We start from the raw sequence: 22,153 nt of genomic DNA, 5'->3' as shown, positions 1-22,153 counted from the left end.
TGCACGTGGGAAGGAACACCCGGAAAAGCAGAGATCTCAAAGTAACATTGGATTTATTTTTACAAAGACCGGCATGGAAGGGATGTGTGACAGAAAATCTCCAGGTCCAGAGACTCTCGTGGCTTTGGGTGGTTTGTGCTGCTTGGCCCAAGCCCTGGTTCTGGGCCAGGGCTCAGCTCAGCTGCCCCAGTGACTTTCCAGAGGGAACAGTTTCTGCAGGGTGAGCAGGAATCCTGCTGGTGAGCAGGACACTGGCAGCAGATGCTGCTGCAGGACTTCTCTGAAGTGCCCCCGATTGGAAAAAGCCCTTTACAGGAGCCCATTACTAGAAAGGACATTTCTGTGCTGCCTTACAGACCCTGGAGTGTCCTGTGCCAGCACAGGGATGCCCCAGCGATGCAAAGGGACCCCCAGGCAGCTGGGTGACCACCCAGACCCATCCTGCTGGGCCCAGGTGTCCCTCACAGCTCGGGACTACGTTCTCCTGACGTTTTCCAGGCGGTAGTTGCTGCGCACGATGGACTCGAGGAGCTCGGGGGCGATGCTGTGGGTGAGCAGCATGGTGCCCACGGCCCTGGCCGGGTAGTGCAGCTCCCTGTGGCGCAGGGCTCCCGCCCGGATGATCTCCAGGGCACACTCCTCCTTGGGGGCCGGCGTGTCGGGGATGACGTGGGACACGGCGCGCACGGCGCTCTCTGCAAGGGACAGGGGACAGGGACGTGGCAGCTGGGGCAGGGCACAGGCACCGGCAGCTCCTCGGGGTGTCTGGGGCACCCTCCAGCCCACAAACTCTGGGCATCAGAGCTGTTCAACCAGGCTTAGAACAGTGACAGTAACAATTGTAACCTTTCCCTTTCCCTTTCCCTTTCCCTTTCCCTTTCCCTTTCCCTTTCCCTTTCCCTTTCCCTTTCCCTTTCCCTTTCCCTTTCCCTTTCCCTTCCCTTCCTACAGGGCCTCCCCTGCGTTCACTGTGAGGGTGGCAGAGTCAAAGCTCTCAGGCCACGCATTTTTAAGAGCTGTGTCCTGTTTCCAGAGGTGCAGACACTGCAGAGGAGGCTCCAGCAGCAGTGGGTGGTGGGCTCAGCTTGGCTGTGCCTGGCATGGGCTGAGCTTACCTGTGTTGATGTAGCCCAGGATGCAGAGGGTGATGGAAACGTTCACCTTGTCTATGATGAATTCCTGCCTCAAGGAGCTGAAAAATCCCTCTAAGGCGAACTTGGTTGCGGAATAGGGAGCAGTGAAAGGGCCAGCAATCCTACCTGGAGCACAGACACAGTGTTCAGGTGCTAGGCAGGCACCAGCTCTCCCTTCCTCTTGCCGTGCCAGGAGCTACAGCGTTGGGATTTAGGGTGTTGGAATAAGCTGTCATGAATGCTTGAAAGAAATAAACACAAGCAGGAATGTTTAAAATGTAGCATATGGCACAGAGTGCCTTCCAGTGCAGTTGATTCTGCTCCTGTATCCCCACAGAGATGCCCACGTACTGCAAATGTGTGTTCAATACCTGCACTGCCACATGTCAGGGTGAGCAGAGAGTGCCAAGAGACTGACAACACAAAATGGAAATTTCCCAGAGGATTTGAGTTGTGCACCAAAGATCTAAATCATGTGCTGACCCTGAGTCCCAGCTCTCTGCTTGTGGCCTGACTCTGCCTTCTGAAGGGTCTCAGCAGGGATCCCTGGCAGGCTGTGGGCAGGGCCCTGCCAGCTCACCTGCAATGGATGAAACCACCACGATGCTGCCCTCGCTCTCCTTCAGCATGGGCAGGGCAGCCGTGGCCAAGGCCACGTAGCTCACAAAGTTGGTCTCCATCAGCTTTCGGACGTGCTCCACGTCCCCACTGAAGAAGGTGAAGCCGCTCTGGCCGATGTGGTTCAGGATGAGCATGTCCAGGCCACCTGGGGCAGAGCACGTTTGCCACTGGGCACCTTCCTCTCCCAGCCAGGCAGCCTGCTGGGGGCTGGCTGTGCTGTGGGGAGGGGAGGGACCCGCAGCACCCACCCCAGGTGTTCTCAGCCTCCCTGAGCAGCTGCTGGGGCAGGCTGGGGCTATCCATGGAGCCGCTGATGTAGCGGGCGGAGGCAGCGCCGAGCTCCAGGCACCTCTCCACGACCTGGGGGACACAAGGGGCTTGGCTGGACTGCCCTGCATGGAACCCCCATCCCAGGCGGTTCCCACCTGGGCCAGATGGGGCTGGTGCTGGGGGAGCCCTGGGGCGCATCTGGAGGGTACCAGGGGTGAACATCCACACCCAGCCCAGCCTGCCCTGCTCGCCATTTACTTTCTGCAGCTTGGCCTCTGTGCGTGCTGTGAGCAGCAGGTGGGCCTCCATCCGTGCCAGGTGATAAGCCATCTGCTCCCCGATGCCGCTGCTGGCTCCCGTCACGATCACCCGCTTGCCCCGCAGCATCTCTGCAGAGCAGGGCAGAGCTCAGAGCCCGTGGGCACTGCGCCCTTCCCTGTCCCTGTGCCCCTTCCCTGTCCCTGTGGCTCCTCCCTGTCCCTGCCAGCCTCATCAGACCCCACTGGAGCCTGGTCCCTGATCCCAGTTTGGTGGGGAGCACGTGTGAGGCTTGAGCTCTGCACCCAGCTTGGCAAAGGAGCACCAAGAGCCAACCAGTAAAAGGATTAAAGTGGGAAAACTGCTTGTTTCCCGAATAAGTCATTTACAGAGGTCAGGCACTGTGTCCCAGTGTAATTCCATGAGTTTTCCCTGTGCTCTGACCCATTGCCTGGGGCCTGTCTGCCCTCCCAGCCCTCCTGCTCTGACCCTGACCGGCCCTGCCAGGTTCCTGTGTACAGCACACACTGCCCCTCTGTGTTTGTAAAGCCTGTTTGTCCCACAGCTTACCTTCATCGAAGTTCTCAGGTGCTGAATAAAAATAAAAGGCCAGTGCTGCTCCCAACAAAGGGATGAAAATCTTCAGGAGCAATCCCATCCCTCTGCAGGGGTACAGGCAGGAGCGAGGAGGTGAAGGTGGCTGGAGCTTGCAAATGGAGCTGGGCACTTTTGAGCTGGTTCTTATCTCACACAAGTTTGCTGGTATCTGTTGGCCCTTCTCTTTGCCCTGCCAGTGATTTAGCAAACATTAACCTAATGAAGTGTGTGGCTTTGGACTTTAGGCTGTGCCTTTGCACCCTTGGCCTGCCAGGAGTGTCAGGTGTGCTTTTTGAGAGTGCTGGAGAGAAGGCACTGAGCAGCTTCCAACTCCACAGAGCAGTGGGTGCGTGGTTTGGTGGCTGCCCTGGGGGCTGGGACAGCAGTGTCCCCTCAGAGCAACATCCATGGGATGAGTGCACATCCCTCTCTCCCCACTCCACATCTAAAGCAGGAGCAGCCCTTCCCTTCCCTTCCCTTCCCTTCCCTTCCCTTCCCTTCCCTTCCCTTCCCTTCCCTTCCCTTCCCTTCCCTTCCCTTCCCTTCCCTTCCCTTCCCTTCCCTTCCCTTCCCTTCCCTTCCCTTCCCTTCCCTTCCCTTCCCTTCCCTTCCCTTCCCTTCCCTTCCCTTCCCTTCCCTTCCCTTCCCTTCCCTTCCCTTCCCTTCCCTTCCTCGCTGGCTGCACAGGATTTACTGCTCAGCACTCTCTGCTGTACAGGTTCATGGCAATACCTGCAGAGAACAGGGCTGGCAGAGGTTCTGTTTTCCAGCCATTACTGATGGTTCTGGTTTATCCTCTGGGATATCACCATGGCTAGAATACTGGCAGTTTGTTGGGTGGCTCTTACCCCTAAAAATAATCACTATTGAACCCATGGGTTGCAGAAGGCAGTAAAAGAGCAAGTGGAAGAATAGCAAAGATTCTCACCTTTCCCAGTGTTGTGATAGTGCTCAGTGTCTGCTGGGCAGATGTGAATGGGTTTGAGAGTGATTTTCTGAAAGTTTAAAGGGCAGAGCCCACTCTGTGTGTGCTGGTTTGTATGGGTGGCCCTGGAGTAAGAAGAGAAATTAGGAAAGGATTGTTCCCTGTGAGGGTGGGCAGGCTCTGGCTGTGGCTGTCCCTGGATCCCCGGCAGTGCCCAGCAGAGCAGTGCAAGGCGATAAAACCCCGCCAGCGCACGCAGAGCTGTCCGGTTACTACACTTTATTTAACAATTAACAATAATTATCGCTCCGCGGCCGGGCGGGGGCGAGCAGGGCACGGAGCCGCCGCTGCCGGCCCCGTTCTGTCCCTGCGGGTGCCGCCAGCGCATCACGGACCGGGCGGCGGCGATGCCGGGCACGGACGGGGTGCCCGGGGACGCTCCCGGTGGCGATGCCGGGCACGGACGGGGGTGCCCGGGACCCTCCCGGCTCAGTGCGGCGGGCGGGGGGCGCCGGGGGGCGCGGGCAGGCGGTAGCGGCTCCGCACCAGGTAATCCAGGAGCTCGGCGGCGCAGTCCCGCAGCAGCAGCGGCAGCCGCGTGGAGCTGTAGCGGTAGTAGAGCTCCCTCCGGCGCAGCGCCGCGCCCTTGAGGATCTCCAGAGCGCACTCGTCCCGCGGCGCCGGCCGCTCCTGCAGCACCTCCGCGGCAGCGCGCACTGCGCGCTCTGAGCGCCGGGTCAGCGCCGGGACCCCCGGGGCCAGCGGGGACCCCCGGGGCCAGCGGGGAGAGCGGGAACCGCCGCGGGATGAGAGGAGAGTGGGGACCCCCGGAGGATGCGGGGCTAGCGGGGATCCCCGGGGAATGCGGGGCCAGGGAGCGCGCCCGTGGGATGCGGGCAGAGTGGGCATCCCCGGGGGATGTGGGACCAGTGGGGTCCTCCAGGGTTTGCGAGGTCAGTGGGCTTCCCTGGGGGATGTGGGGCCGGGGAGCATCCCGTGGGATGCGGGCAGAGTGGGCACACCCGGGATGTGCGAGGTCAGTGGGCACCCCCGCAGGACGAAGGAAGATGTGGGGCTGTGCCAGCCTGTAAGCAGTGCCCGGTTTCACGCGGCACGGGGAAGTGAATGACTTTAGAAGATGTTTTTTTGGTGGCAGAGAGGTGGGATCCCCCAGAAGTGCTGCAGCAGAGGTGAAAGGATGAGGGGCGGAGGGCAGGGGGAGGAGCCGGGCTGGGGATGCTCAGCAGGGATAGAGCAGCGCTGCTCTTACCGGTGTCGATGAAGCCGAGGATGCAGAGCGTGATGGAAACATTAATGCTCTGAATGGCGAATTCCTGCCTCAGGGAGCTGAAAAATCCATCCAGGGCAAACTTAGTCGCAGAGTAGGGGACGGTAAAGGGAAACCCGACTTTACCTGGACACAGAGTGAAGGTCTGTGTTAGCACACGAGGCTGCTCTGCCTGAACCTCTCTTTTGCCCTTCATCAGAGACAGTGTCTTATCCAATGGTAAAAAACCCCAGAGTATTTTACCCAAAGGTAGTTTATAGACAGTGAAAGGTCATCCTGGCACCTGAACAGCAGCCTTACAAATATTCTTGTTGGCTTCCAGATCTTAAGGCCAAAGCCATGGCTCACATCTCTGCTCTGGGCATGGGCAACTCACAAAAACCCACAAAACCCTCAGAGGGGAGAGAAGGAGCAAAGTTCAAACTCCTGTCCCTGGGCACTGAGCTGATCAGCAGAACACTGACCAACATAGCAGCTATGGGGTTTAAAGAGACTGAGCAGAAAACAAATTCCATCAAGGGAGTCCCAGACCCATCTGGATTTGGGCGTTGGGGCTGGTTTTGGTGGAGTTTGAGTGTTTATGGCTCGGGAGGATGCCTGGTGTCTCTGTGCTGTTTCTGACAGTCAGCCCAGGTGCCTTTGGAGTGACACTGCCCCCTCACCTGCCATGGATGAAACCACCACGATGCTGCCCTCGCTCTCCTTCAGCATGGGCAGGGCTGACGTGGTCATGGCCACGTAGCTGAGGAAGTTGATTTCCAGGAGCTTTCGGACGTGCTCCACGTCCCCATCAAAGAAGCCAAAGTAGGATGCACCAACGTGGTTAAGAATCAGCATGTCAAGGCCTCCTGCAAGCAAAAAAACAAAAGGGCATTAGTGCCGGGGGGGAGAGGCCTGCAACCAGCAAAACAACATTTTCTGGGAGCAGAATAAGTGCAATGCAAGGAAATCAGGTTTTTGGGTCAGAGCTGTGGCCTGTTGTCTCTGGAGCAGGGATATAGCCTGGATGGTGGCTGCCAGTAAATATTTTGCTGTGATATATTTTTTTTAGTTCAAAACTCAAGTACCATGTCCCAAGGGAGATCACCCCTGAATTGTCAGTGGGCTGGGGAGGGAGAGGCAGTGCTCCACATGGAGCTGGGCTGGTGCATTTCTGAGCCGTGACCCATGGCCACAGTGGCTGGATCCTCCAGACCCTGGCACTGATGAAATCCAGGGCTCTGATACTGCAAGAGGATGTCAGGAGGCCCAGGCTGAAATCGAGAGCGCAGTTCAGTTTGAGAGGCAGCAATGCAGGCAGAGGAGCAGGGCTGCAAAGGGCAGAGTTGGGGAGAATTGTTCCCCTCTCACCCTGTACCTGCCAGGGCTGGGGTTTTGCCCCAGGCTGCCACAGCAAGCCCAGATAAAACGGATAAAACGTTCCAAACAGAACAGATTCTCCTGGCTGCTTTAGGCAGAGTCAGCCACAAAGTCCTTAAATGCAAGCAAGGCCTAGGCTCAGGCTATCAGCTCTTTTGTGATTTCATTCTGCTTGCAGCACTGTCTTAGCCAGGGAGAAAGAGATCTGGGATCGCTGCACAGAAGTTCTGTAGGCACCTTTATTTCTGCGAAGGAATCCAACAGCAAATCCGAGTTCACAGAATATCAAAGGGATTTTATAGGTTTGAGGTGGCTTGAGAAGTGACCAATAAAGTTATAAGTTGAAAGCTATCAAATTATTTTAAGATTTTAGGTAAAGAGGTGACTAATTACTTAAAAGGAAAAAAAAAGACCAATTAGAAGAGATAGCAGGGGGGTCTACAGGGGGATGAACATTTCTCTAGCATGAGTCATCCTAAGGAAGGATTTCTTATCTAAGGGGTAAGTTTCCAAGGGCGCCCTAAAGGGGTATCTGAATCACCCACATCTCCCCATCTCTCCCGTTTCTTTGCCCGCGGCAGAAGGCAGGGCCGGGCTGGGATGCCGGCGGTGTGCGGGGCAGGCTGCAGACGTACCCAGCGAGGTCTGTGCCTCCCTCACCACGCGCTGGGCGAAGGCTGTGTCCTCCATGGTGCCGCTGACGAAGCGCGCCGAGGCTGCTCCCAGCTGCAGGCAGCGCTGCACCACCTGCACGGCAGCGGGGTCAGGGTCAGGCTCCCCTCCCCAGCCTGAGCTCCCCGGGCTGTGTCCCACCTGCACGGCAGCGGGGTCAGGGTCAGGCTCCCCTCCCTGCCCTGCCTGAGCTCCCCGGGCTGCGTCCCCACCTGCACGGCAGCGGGGTCAGGCTCCCCTCCCTGCCCTGCCCTCCCTGCCTGGGCTCCCCGGGCTGTGTCCCACCTGCACGGCAGCGGGGTCAGGGTCAGGCTCCCCTCCCCAGCCTGAGCTCCCCGGGCTGCGTCCCCACCTGCACGGCATTGGGGTCAGGCTCCCCTCCCTGTCCCTCCCTGCCTGGGCTCCCCGGGCTGTGTCCCCACCTGCACGGCTTTGGGGTCAGGCTCCCCTCCCTGCCCTGCCCTGCCTGGGCTCCCCGGGCTGCGTCCCCACCTCAAACCAGCGCTTTGGGGTTTTGGGAGGGTGTTTGGAGCCTTGTGAGCTTCAAAGGGAGTCTGGAGATGATTGCTGGGGCGAGCGTGTTCCCCCAGGCAGCTGGCTCTGTGTGTGCAGGCTGAGCTGCGGTTCTGCAGCAGCCTGGGAGCCCTGCCTGGAATGAGGGTGTGGGGTGTGTGCTCAGCTCGGGCACGGGGGCGCGGGGTGCAGGGTCTGCACGGGGGATGGCTGTGCAGGAGCTCCCGGGGGGCTGTCACCGTGTCCTGCTGGGCCCTGTGACTGTCACCGTGCTCAGGTAGGACCTGTGACTGTCACCGTGTCCTGCTGGGCCCTGTGACTGTCGCCGTGCCCAGTGAGACCTGTGACTGTCACCGTGCTCAGGTAGCACCTGTGACTGTGACCGTGCTCAGGTAGCACCTGTGACTGTCCCCATTCTCAGGTAGCACCTGTGACTGTCACCATGCCCAGTGACACCTGTGACTGTCCCCATTCCTAGGTAGCACCTGTGACTGTCACTGTGCTCAGGTAGAGCCTGTGATTGTCACTGTGCCCAGTGACACCTGTGACTGTCCCCATTCCCAGGTAGCACCTGTGACTGTCACCATGCCCAGTGACACCTGTGACTGTCCCCATTCCCAGGTAGCACCTGTGACTGTCCCCATGCCCAGGCAGGACTGTGCTGTGGATGCTCAGCTGTGATGGGAGGTCCCTCCCCGTGTCTGTGTGAGCCCTGCCATCACCCCTTGGCATGCCCAGGCTGCCATTTACGTTCTGCAGCTTGGCCTCTGTCCGTGCAGTGACGAGGACGTGGGAGCCCATCCGTGCCAGGTGATAAGCCATCTGCTCCCCAATCCCTGTGCTGGCTCCCGTCACGATCACCCGCTTCCCCCGCAGCATCTCTGCGACAGAGGCATCCCAGTCACCCAAATGCTCTCAGAACAAATCTCAAAACTGAAAAAAATCACCAGTTAATTGCCAGGTAAACGACCCTGCGAGTGCAAAGCTTCTGGCAGCAGCAGGGCTCTCCCATCTCATGGAAAAAGCTGTGGGGCTGCTGCAGCTCCCCTGGGAGTGCAGCGACACAGGGACAGTGCTGGACCCTTCCAGCAGCTTTTTCCACCAGCCAGGACACAGTTTAATAACGCCCCAACTATTCTGTAATACAAACAACCCACTGAGTGCGTGTTCCAAACTTAAACCCCAGCACTTACAAGCCCTGTTTACAAACTCTTCCTGCACAAATGGAAAATGGAGCGTTCAGTGCCCTCTCCCTCTCGCCCCCAGCCTCACCTGCTCCCTCAGGAGGTTTCTCTGCACAGTCCTGGCTCACTTTGGTTTTTAATCTTTGTTAAAGCAACTTTCCAGCATCCGCCACCACACAAAGGCTCGGCCGTGGCTTGGTCCGAGCTCTGGCCGGTTTCTGTGCACAACACCCAAATGTGGCTTTTCGTAGCTTTTTCCTTAAAGTCAGATTCCCTTTGGACACTTACCCGGTTTGAAAGTGTCCCTCGCAGAATAGAACCAGAAGGCCAAAACCAATCCCAGAAAGGGAATCAGAATCTTTTGCAACCGACCCATCCCACTGTGGAGTCAGGAAACACAGCATGAGAGAGAAGGAAGGAACAAAAAACCCCTCTGCAGAGCTGAGGGAAGCAGCACAGTGACCCTTTAAAAACCTGTGAGCGGCGGAGCTGCAGCTTCCAGAGCCCTGGAAAATCACGGGTGGGTGGATGGATGAGCCAAGCAAAGGCTTTGCTCTGCTCCCTGCTGCTCGGCCTGGCCAGCGGGGCTGTTTGGGTTCTGCCCGGCTCTTTTCATATTTCCTGTCCTACATTAAAATGCAGAATTTTGCACAACACCCTGGAAGAGGTGTGTCTTTGCTGAGCAGCATCAAGTTTCACTTGGAGAACATCAGAGGGAGCCCAGTGCAGGTGGTTAAACATTGTCCTTTATTCCTGCAGGGATGTGACCCAGCCTGGCATGGGGGGCACCCACACTTGTCCTGAGTGCCCCAAAGCAGCTCCTGCCACGGGCTGCTGGCAGCAGGGACTCAGCATTGCACCCAAACAGCCCCAGGAGTGCTCTGCTGAGGCAGGGCTGAGTTTTTAATCTCTTTTCTTTTTGTCTGTGAGCAGCTGAGGGAGCTGGACCCATCTGTGGGGTGCAGCCACCTCAGCCCCAAGGGGCACAGGGAGGATTGCAGGGAAACACTGGATGTGTTTTCTGCAGAGAAATCAGTGGCCTTGCTGCTGTGGTTCCTCCTTTGGGTTTTGCAAGAGCTCTGTTCTGGCTTTTAAATGAATATAATCTTGGGGAAAACCCACAGAACACCCTGAGCCTCAGCAGCAGCACATTCCATGCTGGGGATCCTGTGCCATGGGGATAAAGCATTCCCAGCCTTGGTCTGGGCTGGGATCTCCATCCTGCAGTACCAGAGATGGGGAAATGCTGCCCTGCCAGAGCCTCAGCTGGGACAAAAGCAGGGCAGGAGCCTGGTGGCAGGGCAGCAGTGCTCTGTGCTCTGGTGTCTGGGGCACAGCACTCTGCCTGGCTCTCTCTAACACAACCACACAGAATTGTTTAATGGTTTTTCCCCTCATATCTTTAAAATACAAGTGCTTTAATTCAGTGGTGTGCCTGGTAGAGCAGTTGCTCTCTGGCCTTGCTACTGCTTTATGGGTGAGTTTTTTTCCCTTTTCTGCCTTTCTACTCTAGTCTCAACTTTCCCTCTGATAAGAAGCACTCAGCCCACACTGGGTCAGATAACACCAGTGCAGTCACTCTGCTTTTCCTGCCTTGCTTGGAGCCTGGGTTGTGATCATGGGGCAACCATTTCACTCCTTGGCTATGGAAAGGGAAGGAAAATGAAGTAATTAACCATATCTGAGCTGGGATCTTGTCTGCAGCTGCCAGGGAGAGAGGCTCTTTTCAAGATATTTTAGCTTATTACTGGCATCAGTGAAGCAATAATCACCAACCTCTGTGCACCATCTGCAAGTGGGAAAGGAAGGAATCGTGTTCTTTACTCCATGGTGGCACCAGGGGATGGGGGCTGGAGGCACTGGGGGATTCCAGAGCCAGCACTGGCCTGCCTTGCTGGTGGTGGCAGGAATTGAGGGGTTGAGTTTTTGCAATAAAGGACTGAAATATGGAATATTTTGGACAGAACCGAGCCCAGTTTTCCTGTACAAGCAGTTTCAGCCTCCCATCCCTGCCAGGGTGCTGCTGCTCCTCACTCCCACTCACGGCTTTTTCTGGCCTTGTTTTCCTGTGTGCAGCTCCAGAACTTGTTTTTAACTTTTCCTGGGGGCGGGGAGCGCGGGCAGGGCGAGGGGGGCAGGAAGGGCTGGCAGGGAAGGGTTTTCTGATCCTGGCTGTGCCCAGCCCTGGAGTGGCCCTGGGTGGATTCCCCTGCTCCAGCTCCCTCCTGTGTGTTTGTGCTGAGCTGCCCAGGGGATGCTGCTGCTCCCCTGCCTGCTCTGCTCACGGGGATTTCTCCAAACCTGGGAAGGAAACTTGTCCTGGCAGCAAACTGGGAGAGGGGAGCTGCAGAGCCCCTGCAGGGAGCACGTTCAGGGCACGGCTGAGGCTCGGGCAGGTTTCTGCAGGCAGCTCCAAGACTCAAAAACACGTGGCAGGAATTTGGATACCACTTCTTTTTATTTCCTCCCCCCCTTTTTGGAGTGATATTTGGCTTTTTTCAAATCACTATCAAATCTTGGTCAGATGAAGATTTTCCTTTTTCTTTTTTTTTTTTTTTTTTTTTTTTTTTTTTTTTTTTCTTTCCCCTCTTGCTTTCCTATATCTCACAGACATTAAAATGTTATTTTTCCTACCCAGCTGTCCCAGTGCCCTTTGCCATGAACACAGCTCTAATTCCTTTCTTTACAGACAGGGCCATCATGACATAAAGGGCTGCCCTCAGTTCTATTTTTCTACTTGTATAGCAGAACCCCATCTCTGTCACAGCTACACCCCTGGAAATGCCCTCCCAGCCCCATGGGAGATGAGAGGATTGAGGATGGGTTTGGTTTGGTTTGACATCACATTTCTACACACTCTGGTTTAGAGAAAATACTGTGATGTTTAAGTCACTTCCGAGCCCTAAACTTGTGGTTTTTTCCCTGTGTGACCAAATTGGGAATTGCTGCCTTGAAATTTCATTGTTGGAACTGTGGCTGCTGAGCCTTGGCCACTGTCCATGTCCCCAGTGCCCTTGGAGCTGCGTGGCTGAGGCTGATATTCTTATCTGCACCCCTAAATTTAGCCTGGAATATTCAGTGTCCACACTGCAAATAGAGAGAGGACTCTGAAGACATTCAGCTCCTGCCTTTGGAGGGGCTGAGCTGTGAGAGGGGATCTGCTGCTCTCTGCTCCATGGATGAGGGGCTGGATGGCAGCTCCAGGCTGAAATCAGAGCTTTGGAAAGATGGGTACAGACAAAGACTCACCAGATTTTGTGCCAGCTGCATTTTCCCTGAGGATTTAATGCACCAGGAAAGTGCCACGTTTGCAGGTTGGAATCAACCAGATTCTGACAAGTCTGAGAACAGCAGAAATCAAACCCAGCAATGTGACTCAGCCCCGGGGCAGTGTGTGGCTCTCTCCCCAGGAGTTTGTCCCTCAGGGTCTGGGTTTAACTCAGCCTTGAATGCTCTGCCTGCTCCCTCCCAGGTGCTTCTGTGTGCCTCATCCCATCTGGCTTCTCTCTGCTCTGTCCCAGTGTTTGTGATTAAACTTTGTCTTTGCAATTCACCAGGGGCTCTGGGGATGCTGTTTGCTGTGCCTGGGGTTTAAAGATGAGAAGGTTTTGCTGAAGCCTTTCAGTGTTTGGGCCAGTCTGTCACTGGTCACTGTGGCAGTGCTGTCCCAAGCCTCAGGCACTCTGAATTTATTGTGTGGTTTAACCAAGACTTTACAGGGTCGTTGTGGTAAAATCAGTGACGAATACTGGTCTAATCCCCCTCTCTGCAGAGAGCCAGCAGTGCCTCCAGTCCCTGCAGTGCCCTGGGGACGGGCAGCACTCAGGGCTGACCTCCAGCCTGGGCTGGCAGCGTGAGTGACCCTGGCTCGGTGCCCAGCAGAGCCTGCAGGGCAGCAGCTCGTCCTCTGCAGGTTCCCAGGGCGGCTGCTGGGCTGGGCTTGAGCTGTCTAATCCCCTGAGCTGTCTTAGCAGCTATTTTGACTGCTCACAACCCTCTTTGCTTTAAGCTCATAACCCCGGGGCTGGCACTCTGGGAGGAGGAGGTGCGGGCAGCAGGGCAGGGAAACCTGGGCTCTGCACCAGGAGTGGTGGGGGGCTCACCTGGAGCTCCCTCTCCTCCCTTTCCAAGCCCCTTTCCCAGGCAGGATGAGACACCTGGGACTTGCAGAGGAGCAGGAGGGGTGATGGACAGCTCCCAGCTCACCTGGACAGGGCTGTGACTCTCACCTGTCCAAGCTGTGATTCTTACCTGTCAGGTTGTGATTCTTACCTGGACAGAACCAAAGGGTTTGTTACAGAGTAAATGAAGTATGTCTCATCTAAAGCTATTTTAAATGAATCTATAATTTTAATTGAGGAAAAGATGCTTTAAATTGGATTGAAAGCTTGAGCAGAGTTTTTGTGCAGATACTGGATAGGATTCTTTCTATGCTGCTGGGTTTGTTTTGATAACAGAAATAATTGTCAACAAAATGAGTTGTGGGTTATGTATTGTGAAAATGAAATCGTGAACTTCAGCTGTATTCTGATATTTTCAGTCCCTGATCTTACCTTGTGCAGCTCGGGGAGGGCACTGAGGTCTTGCAGGGATTGTTCATTCTCCATGATCCAATGTTTGGCTCAATTGTTTTGCTTTTAGCTGGAGAGTGGCACACTGCTGGTGCATCTCCCAGTTTCCGTGCAAGGTGTGCATCCTGCTCCTCCCCCTGCCCTGCAGGTGTACCTTTGGGAGATAAATAGAATTTTGTGCCCTGCTCAGCACTGGCAGGGCCTGTTTGCCTGCCCTCCCCTCTCAAGTGTGGTCAGGATCACTCAGCTGTGGCTGGCTGGAGACTCTGTTTGACTGACATGACACAGTCCCAAATGCAACAGGCTCTTGCTAAGCCCCAGAACATTTTTTAAATAGGTGAAAGTCCTCTAATGGTGCTGGCAGCGCTCTGAGTAGAGCCTGAAGCCTGGAACTGTTTCCACACCCTCCAGCCTGGCTGTGCCATCTCCGTGTTTTTCCACGTGTGACACCCTGTGACACTGCCAGCCAGTGTTACCCTGCACAATCAGGTGTCTGTGGTGCCTTTGGGAAAGATCCCAGGAAAGGTAGAAGGGTTTTGCTGTTTTTAAAAAAAAATATTTTTAGCTGTGCAGCAGCTGGAGCCTGCGGGAGGATTGCCAGGGCAAGAATGGGGTTTGGATTTATTTTAAACCAGTTCTGTGCACACATGGCCATGGCAGAGACAAATCTGTGCCATTGAACCCAGGTAACCCCAGCTCCAGCTCGGGGCATGTGGCACCCGTGTGACACAAGGGCCACCTCCTCCCCTGCCAGAGGGACAGACAGACAGACAGGACAGAGCCAGAGCAGCCTCACTGGGCTTTATGGGGAGGGGACAGCCCCCTCTCCATTGTCCCCTGGGCCCCCTGCCCCGCAAAGGGAGCCAGAGGTGTGAGCAAAACCTCTTTGCAAACCAGCACGAGGAGCCTTTGAAAATAAATGCAGCCAGAGCGACCACTGGTACCATATAAAATATTTATTGATCTTGCAAAATGGTGTAAAATGCGTCCGTAAGAAAAATAAGAAACCACGCTGTGCATGGCGCACAGGTTTATACCAACAAAAAGGTATTTTCTCCCACTGCTGCACAGCAGCAAATAAAGCCCTTCGCTTGCGGCGGGTCTCACACGTGCAGCCTCCTTCAGCCGAGCCCTCTGTCCGTGCTGGAAGCGCTGTGCGGGCGGAGTCCGGAGCGCTGCCGGCTCAGGACGCGTGGTGCCGGGTCACCAGCGCCCTGTGCAGCGCCGGCGGAGCTTTGCCCTTGTCCAGCACCAAACCCTCCTGTTTCTGCGGCACCCGCTGCTCCCGGGCTGCCGCGGGCTTGGTCTTCTCCTCCTCCTCCTCCTCCAGCCTGCCCTGGGAGCTGAAGGGGCTGCACACGGTCTCCACCAGCCCGATGACCACCCCAAAGAACGCCAGCACGCTGCCCAGCATGTACAGCTTGACCATCTTCCTGTTGGGCTTCTGGCTGAGCATTTCTTTGGCGAAGGGGATCAGCTCGTGCATGGTTTCCATTTCTGTTTTGCAGCAGCAGGTTTAGGTGTCAGTTCTGGAAGAGAAGAGAGAGGGACGGGGGTTAAATCCAGCTGCTGTGGTGGCAGAGCTCTCCCGGCTCCCTGCAGACCCCCCCCGGCTGCGCTATAAATGAGGATCGGGGCTTTTTGCTGAAGGTTTGCTTCAGGAAAATGCAGCCACCGTGTCCCCGCAGTGCCTCAGAACAGAGCAGAGCCCTGCCAGGACAGAGCCACCGTCCCCAGGACAGAGCCACCCTGCCCAGGACTCAGCTATCTTCACCAGGACAGTGCCACCTTCACCAGGACAGTGCCACCGTCCCCTGGACACAACCACCCTGCCCAGGACACAGCTATCTTCACCAGGACAGTGCCACCGTCCCCAGGACAGAGCCACCGTCCCCAGGACAGAGCCACCCTTCCCAGGAATCAGCTATCTTCACCAGGACAGTGCCACCCTGCCCAGGACAGAGCCACCTTAACCAGGACAGTGCCACCGTCCCCAGGACAGTGCCACCCTGCCCAGGACAGTGCCACCTTCACCAGGACAGTGCCGCCTTCACCAGGCTGCGGTGAGGGGTGGGCACGCTGTGGTACCGCGCGTTTTGTGCGGCGTCCCATCGCACAGCATCCCTCACCGCATCCCCATCCCCTCCATCCCCATCCCGTCCATCCCTTACCGGCTGTAGCTGCTGTGCAGTGAGCGCTGCGGTGTTGCTGCGGAGCTGTGCTGGTGCTGTCGCCGGCGCTGTCGCTGTCGCGGCCGCTCCGCTGCAGCTGCTGCCCGGGGCCGCCGCCGCCTCCTTTTATCGCTGGCGGGGCGGGCGGGGCGGGGGCCGGGCCGGGAGCGGGGCCCGGAGCTCGGGCCAGCCTGGCCCCCCCGCCGCTTGGCAGCTCCTGCCCCTAATCCGGCCAGACGAAAAAAAAAACCGCTTTTTTCTTCTTCTTCTTTTTTTTTTTTCTTTTCAACCCTTTCCTCCCCTCCTTTGTAAAAACATTTTATTCTTTTTTTTTTTTTTTCTTTTTATGTCCTCCCTCCATTCCTCATTCAATTTCTTTCTTCTTCTGTCTCTCCTTGTGTTTTCCCATCCCTCCTTCCATTTCTCCTTTTTCTCTTAAAAACTTGTGTTTTTACCCCCTCCAACAAAACCCCCAAAAGTGTCTCAAAGTCTAATTCCTGAACCAGAGCTCTGATGCCTGACTTGCTGTTCAGCTCTGTACCTGCTTCTGCAATCGATATTGAATATGTTCATGGAGGCTTTGCTGACTGCCTGGCTGGGAGGAGAGGGTGTTTGTCCACAGCTCCCAAAACACGGCAGTGTTTGGATCCAGGGCTTGGGGCTGTGCGAGGCCAATTCAGCAAAGTGTCCCTGCCCTGCTGCTCATTCTGGGGGAGAAAGAGGTGAGAAACTGCCCCAGGGAGGCACCGGATCGGTGTCACCAGCGTCACCCAGGCCGAGGTGTTTGTGAAAGGTTCTGCAGGTGCTCATGGCAGAGGGAACATCAGCAGGGGATTCTGCAGCCTTGACCTCCTGGGAGTGAGAGAACTTCTGGAAACTCCAAAGCTGGAGGAAGTTACGTCAGTTTAAAACCCACTCTTCACTTTTCCTGCACTTGAATCTCTGTCACCCCTTGGTGTCACCCCTTGTGTCCCTCCTTGTGCCACCTGCAGGTGCTGTTTCCACGCTGGCCAAAAGCAGGAGGCTGTGCTGCTCTGCAGCCAGCGAGTGTTGCACCAATAACCCCCGGCATTAGTGATGATGCAAGAACGATTGCATCATCATCATCATCATCACCACATCACCATCATCTGCTCCGGCTGCAGGGCCCATCAGAGCAGACACTGCTCTGGCTGCAGGAATCCTGTGGATTCCATGCACATCTCAGCAGCTGCTGAGCCCAGAGAGCTGCTGAAGCCACGAGAAGCTGTTGGGATTTCCAGCAGACTATGGACTCTGGGACAGATTTCCCGGCTGATCCATGTGGCTGAGAGGATGGGAATTACTCTGCTAGGCAGTGTATAGAAATTAAAATACAAGCTGATGTTGTAGCAGCAGTTTTAGGGAGAGGTTGGTGCATGTGGAAGAAGGCAAAGCCTGAGGGATCCTTCAAAGGATGCTGTAAAGGTTTCCAGCCCCCAGAGCAGCTGAAGGGAGCTTGTCCCCAAACCAGAGAGGGAGAAATGGGGGTTGCCTTACTTCCTGTCCCCCAGCACATGCAAGACAGGCCCTGTGGCACAGGAGATGTGGGTGTGATGCCCTGAGCTGGGTTTTACCTCGGGCCACACAGGGGAAACCTCTCTGTGACGTAAATGAATAAATAACTGGTGATGGAATGGCTGGTGCTGTGTTTGCCCTTCCTGCCCCAGCATCCTGCAGGTGAGGAATGTTCTCCTTTCCTCCTTTCCTCCCTTCCTCCTTTCCTCCCTTCCTTCCCTCCTCCCCAGTCTCTGATGCCTCACACACCGCTCGATTCCCTGCCCACGATGTTGTGGGCACTGCTGACCCGCCCCAAGAAGGGACACTGTCCTTGAACTTGTGGGGTTTTCCCTGGCGGTGAGCAGTGCCCGGGGTGTGTGGGGCCGTGAGTCACCCCCGGCTCCTCACTCCCCGCACATCCCGCACGTCCCGGGCTGGCAGCAGCAGCGCAGCGCTCAAGGAAACCCTTCTGCTGAAAACTCGGTTTTTTTTTTTTTTTTTTGCAAGTTTTGAGTTTGCTTAGGAAATTGTATTGCACGACCGGCTGTAAAAGTTGCTAAAGACTTGTCTATCCCTCCTCAGCGTCTGGGGTTTTTTGCTTTAAATAAAGAGTCCTTATCTTCTCTGCCAACTTGGCAGCCGAGGTTGCAGCTGATTCCTGAGTTCGGGCTGTTTTTTCTCTTCTGTAGCACTCAAAAAAAAATGGCCATTGGAGAAAAGATAGCTGGAGGAGACAGCGACCAGACAGGGCAAGTTCAAGGTCGCGGTTCCTCTCCGGGGTCGTTGTGCTGACCCTTCCCAGCCCCCAGGGAGAGGCGGGGGCTGCCCCGGCCCTGCTCAACCCCAGCCCCTGACACAGAGGTCACTGTGGAGTGGTGGAATTGTGACTTTTCACCTAAAAAAGTGATTTTCGGTAGTTTCTTTTTTTCTTCTTCTTTTTTTTTTTTTTTTTTTCAGGCAGGGTTTTTGTTGCCTGCTGAACCTTATGTTTGCAAGTCTTTCCTGAGGGCTGGCAAGGGCATTTTTGTCCACTAAATACTGATGGAGATGTCCATGCATTCCCAAAGTACTAAAGGCTGGAGCTGCTGGGCTAACACAGCTCAGGATAATTTTGAGCATTAACCAATCAGCTGATAATCATCTCTGGCAAACACTTCTCATAGCAGCACTCAGGTTGTGTTGATCTAATTTAACAACATTTAATTCAATTTTGGTTTGTATTTCAGCAACAAAGTCTACGCAAGCTCGTTGTGTGGACGTTTAAATTGAATTAAGTGTGGATAAAACGATTAATGATTAACACCAAATTACACTAATTTTAGCTGTTCTAAATCTTATTAAGGAGAGTCTGCACAAGGATATTGTCAGGTTTAATCACAACTTTGATTAAACCAGGCTTTGTGGCTGGGGGAACTGCACGAGCTTAACGTCATCGGGGGGAAGAACTTCCAAAGCCACGTCAGCAGCTTAACCTAAATCCTGCAGGGAGGGGAGGCTGGGATGCTTGGCAGCCGGGGGATGATGATGATGATGATGATGATGATGATGATGATGATGATGATGATGATGATGATGATGCTCCCAGCCAGGGGAGATCTGCTAGGAGCAGCTCTGGAGGTGCTGCTGAGCCGCAGCCCTGCTGCCCCTGGCTCTGCACGGGGATAACCTTGGCCATGCTCTGGGGAGTGGAGCTGTGGGAGTGCTGCCAGCCCTGGGGACGGCTCCAGGTGCCCCAGCTCTGGTTTCAGCACCCAGGGCTGGCACACTCCCTGCTGGCCCGGGCAGGGGCTCGGCAGGCGCTGGCCACGCCGCGGGTGCGTGCTGGAGCTCGGGGAGGAGAACTGCCCTGAAAGGGGCTGGGAGGGAAAGGGAGCTGCCCCTCCTGCCAGAACACCCCCATAGGAAGCACCAGGACATTTCCAGGACATCTGATCCACTCGGGCACAAGCTGCTGTGGGGGGTGTCACCCTGGAACAGCCGAGGGAGCAGGGATGGAAAAAGGAAAGCCTAAAGCCCAGCAAGGCACGTTAAAGGTCTGTCCTGTTGAAAAGAATGGAATAATGCAGGTTTGGTGCCTTTAGCCCAGAGGAGCCTCCCCCAGGCCGTGATGGACACAGGGTGAGGAGCTCTGGCCACGTGGCCGGGCCGTGGTGACCTGGTCACTGCGCTGACCTGCTCTGCTCTGAGAGCGATTGCTGCCCTGCACGGGGCACAGAGGCACAGCCACAGGGCCCCAGCCTTGTCCTGTTCTGTGGAAGGGATTTTGGGACAAAACACTGAGCCAGCCCCAGCCCCTGGGTCCTTGAATGTGCCACAGCCCTGCCCTGGGCTGTACAGAGCTGCACAGAGCTGTACCAGAGCTGCACAGAGCTGCACCTGTGCTGTACAGAGCTGCACAGAGCTGTACAGGGCTTTACAGAGCTGCACAGAGCTGCACAGAGCTGTATAGAGCTTCACCAGAGCTGTATAAAGCTGTATAGAGCTGTATAGAGCTGCACAGAGCTGCACCAGAGCTGTATAGAGCTGTACCAGAGCTGTACCAGAGCTGCACCAGAGCTGTACAGAGCTGTACCAGTGCTGCACCAGAGCTGTATAGAGCTGCACAGAGCTGCACAGAGCTGTAGAGAGCTGCACCAGAGCTGTATAGAGCTGTACCAGAGCTGTACAGAGCTGTATAGAGCTGCACAGAGCTGCACAGAGCTGCACAGAGCTGCACAGAGCTGTACAGAGCTGTATAGAGCTGTATAGAGCTGCACAGAGCTGCACAGAGCTGTACAGAGCTGCACAGAGCTGTACAGAGCTGTACAGGGCTTTACAGAGCTGCACAGAGCTGCACCAGAGCTGCACAGAGCTGTACCAGAGCTGTACAGAGCTGCACAGAGCTGTACAGAGCTGTACAGAGCTGTACAGAGCTGTACAGAGCTTACAGAGCTGCACAGAGCTGTACAGAGCTGTACAGAGCTGCACCAGAGCTGTATAGAGCTGTACAGAGCTTACAGAGCTTACAGAGCTGCACAGAGCTGTACAGAGCTTACAGAGCTGTACCAGAGCTGCACAGAGCTGCACAGAGCTGTACAGAGCTGCACCAGAGCTTACAGAGCTGCACAGAGCTGCACCAGAGCTGTACAGAGCTGCACAGAGCTGTACAGAGCTTATAGAGCTGTACCAGAGCTGTATAGAGCTGCACAGAACTGCACAGAGCTGTACAGGGCTGCACCAGAGCTGCATTAGTGCTGCACCAGAGCTGTACAGAGCTTCACCAGTGCTGCTGCCTCCTCCCCACATGGGCCCTGCTGGGCTCTGTCTGTGACCAGTGTGAGCCCCAGGGGCTGTGCCCACCCCTCAGCCCAGCTGGGAGGGCAGCAGAGGTGGGAGCAGGTTCTGTTTTACCTGGGCAGCTCAGATCCCACGCACAGCCTTGCTGCAGGTGCAGCATTTTGGGGGGAGCTGGCAGCCAGGAGCAAACAGCGTGTCCATGTCACACACAGGGACAATCTGAGCCTTAAAGTGGGCTCTGAAATGCTCCATTAATTTAAACTTCTGCCCTGAATGCTGCAGGGGAGGCTGTGGAGGGTTTGCTGGCTGGCACCAGGGGTGCAGAGACCCCTCCTTTCCACCACCTGAAAAAGCCAAAACCCTTCAGAGGGGAGCTGGACGCTTTCCTAATGGAATATTTTCCTGTTTAGAAAATGAGGACGTGACAAAAATAACGCTGTTCCCCTGCAAGGATAATTTTATCAAGGTCCTGGTGGGAGCAGGCACAGTGCCAGCCTGTGCCCTGCCAGCTCTGCCCTGTGTCCCTGTGCCCAGCCCCTCCTGCTCCAGGGGGATCCTGGGGGCACTGGGGGATTCATGGGATGGGGAAAGGAACTGGGGGGAAAAAGGAAAACCAAATTTAAGGGCAAATCCTGAGCCTTTGCTTTGCAAGTGGTGTTGAAGGGATTTGGGATGAGTGCTCTGCTGCAGTGCTGGGCTGGGTGTGGAGCAGGTCCTGAGCTCTGTCCCTCCCTGGCAGCACGGGCCCAGCTGTGCCCACAGCTGGAGCTGGGCAGGGGCTGCAGAGCGAGCCTGGGGCACAGGGTTGCTGCACTTTGGAGCCAGCTCCCAGAGCGACTGGAATTCAAAGCTAAAGTAGGTCAGTGGCTTCTCAGTTCAAAGTTTTATTTGCTTTCAGAGCAGGTTTTCAGAACAGGAATTGGAATTTCGTCAGGAATTACTGAAATGCTTTCAAAGGAGATCATGGTAATTAGCACAGCCAGTGATTTAAATCATCTCTGCTGGAATAAGGAGACAGTTTGCTGATCAGGTTTGAATTAAAATGGGAAATGAAAAGATTAGGTGGAAGAAAACCTCTTTTATTACTGATATCATTAATCTTGCAACTGAGACAGTTGTCAAAAAGTTACAACACGAGACATAATTTCTTATCCCTGACAAAACCCTCCTAAGTTTTCCTGCCTGGCACAGCTCAGCCCTGCAGCACAGGGCATGTCCTGCTCGTGTGATGTCCCTGGGCATGGGGAGCAGCAGCAGTGCTCACCTGCTCCTGGAGAAGAGATTTCTGCACAACCATGTCCTGGAGAAGAGGATTTCTGCACAGTTATGTCCTGGAGAAGAGATTTCTGCACAGCAATGTCCTGGAGAAGAGGATTTCTGCACAGTTATGTCCTGGAGAAGAGGATATCTGCAGAACAATGTCCTGGAGAAGAGATTTCTGCAGAACAATGTCCTGGAGGAGAGATTTCTGCACAGTAGTGACCTGGAGAAGAGATTTCTGCACAACCATGTCCTGGAGAAGAGGATTTCTGCACAACCATGTCCTGGAGGAGAGATTTCTGCACAGCAATGTCCTGGAGGAGAGATTTCTGTACAGTAGTGACCTGTAGAAGAGATTTCTGCACAACCATGTCCTGGAGAAGAGGATTTCTGCACAGTTATGTCCTGGAGAAGAGGATATCTGCACAACCATGTCCTGGAGGAGAGATTTCTGCACAGCAATGTCCCCTCCATCAGGGCAGGGGATGTCCCGTGACTCAGACCCGATTTCCTGCAGCAGTTAATGGTGTTTGTTTT

General features: G+C 55.4%; 3 protein-coding genes across 3 annotated transcripts; all 3 read right to left on the bottom strand.

Moving 5' to 3' along the window:
• Window positions 1–36: 36 nt before the first annotated feature.
• Window positions 37–3,086, bottom strand: LOC130263590 (11-beta-hydroxysteroid dehydrogenase 1-like). Its single transcript, XM_056511193.1, has 6 exons — window positions 2,853–3,086; window positions 2,283–2,413; window positions 2,003–2,114; window positions 1,714–1,899; window positions 1,116–1,259; window positions 37–695 (listed from the first exon to the last, which is right to left on the bottom strand). Exons 1-6 carry the CDS (start codon window positions 2,938–2,940, stop codon window positions 475–477), a joined length of 882 nt encoding a protein of 293 aa, XP_056367168.1. The 5' UTR covers window positions 2,941–3,086; the 3' UTR covers window positions 37–474.
• Window positions 3,087–4,066: 980 nt separating this feature from the next.
• LOC130263589 (11-beta-hydroxysteroid dehydrogenase 1-like) lies at window positions 4,067–10,844 on the bottom strand. Its single transcript, XM_056511192.1, has 7 exons — window positions 9,295–10,844; window positions 9,109–9,200; window positions 8,387–8,517; window positions 7,087–7,198; window positions 5,755–5,940; window positions 5,075–5,218; window positions 4,067–4,529 (listed from the first exon to the last, which is right to left on the bottom strand). The coding sequence occupies exons 2-7, from the start codon at window positions 9,194–9,196 to the stop codon at window positions 4,294–4,296; spliced, it is 897 nt and encodes a 298-aa protein (XP_056367167.1). The 5' UTR covers window positions 9,197–9,200; window positions 9,295–10,844; the 3' UTR covers window positions 4,067–4,293.
• A 3,488-nt stretch (window positions 10,845–14,332) lies between these two features.
• On the bottom strand, window positions 14,333–15,674 carry G0S2 (G0/G1 switch 2). Its single transcript, XM_056511195.1, has 2 exons — window positions 15,563–15,674; window positions 14,333–14,920 (listed from the first exon to the last, which is right to left on the bottom strand). The coding sequence occupies exon 2, from the start codon at window positions 14,884–14,886 to the stop codon at window positions 14,575–14,577; it is 312 nt and encodes a 103-aa protein (XP_056367170.1). The 5' UTR covers window positions 14,887–14,920; window positions 15,563–15,674; the 3' UTR covers window positions 14,333–14,574.
• Window positions 15,675–22,153: the final 6,479 nt, after the last annotated feature.

The sequence above is a fragment of the Oenanthe melanoleuca genome, chromosome 26 (genome assembly GCF_029582105.1).
Source record: "Oenanthe melanoleuca isolate GR-GAL-2019-014 chromosome 26, OMel1.0, whole genome shotgun sequence".
Taxonomy (NCBI): Eukaryota; Metazoa; Chordata; class Aves; order Passeriformes; family Muscicapidae; genus Oenanthe; species Oenanthe melanoleuca.
The sequence above is the reverse complement of the archived record's forward strand: the minus strand, read 5'-3'. Positions and strand labels throughout refer to the sequence as shown.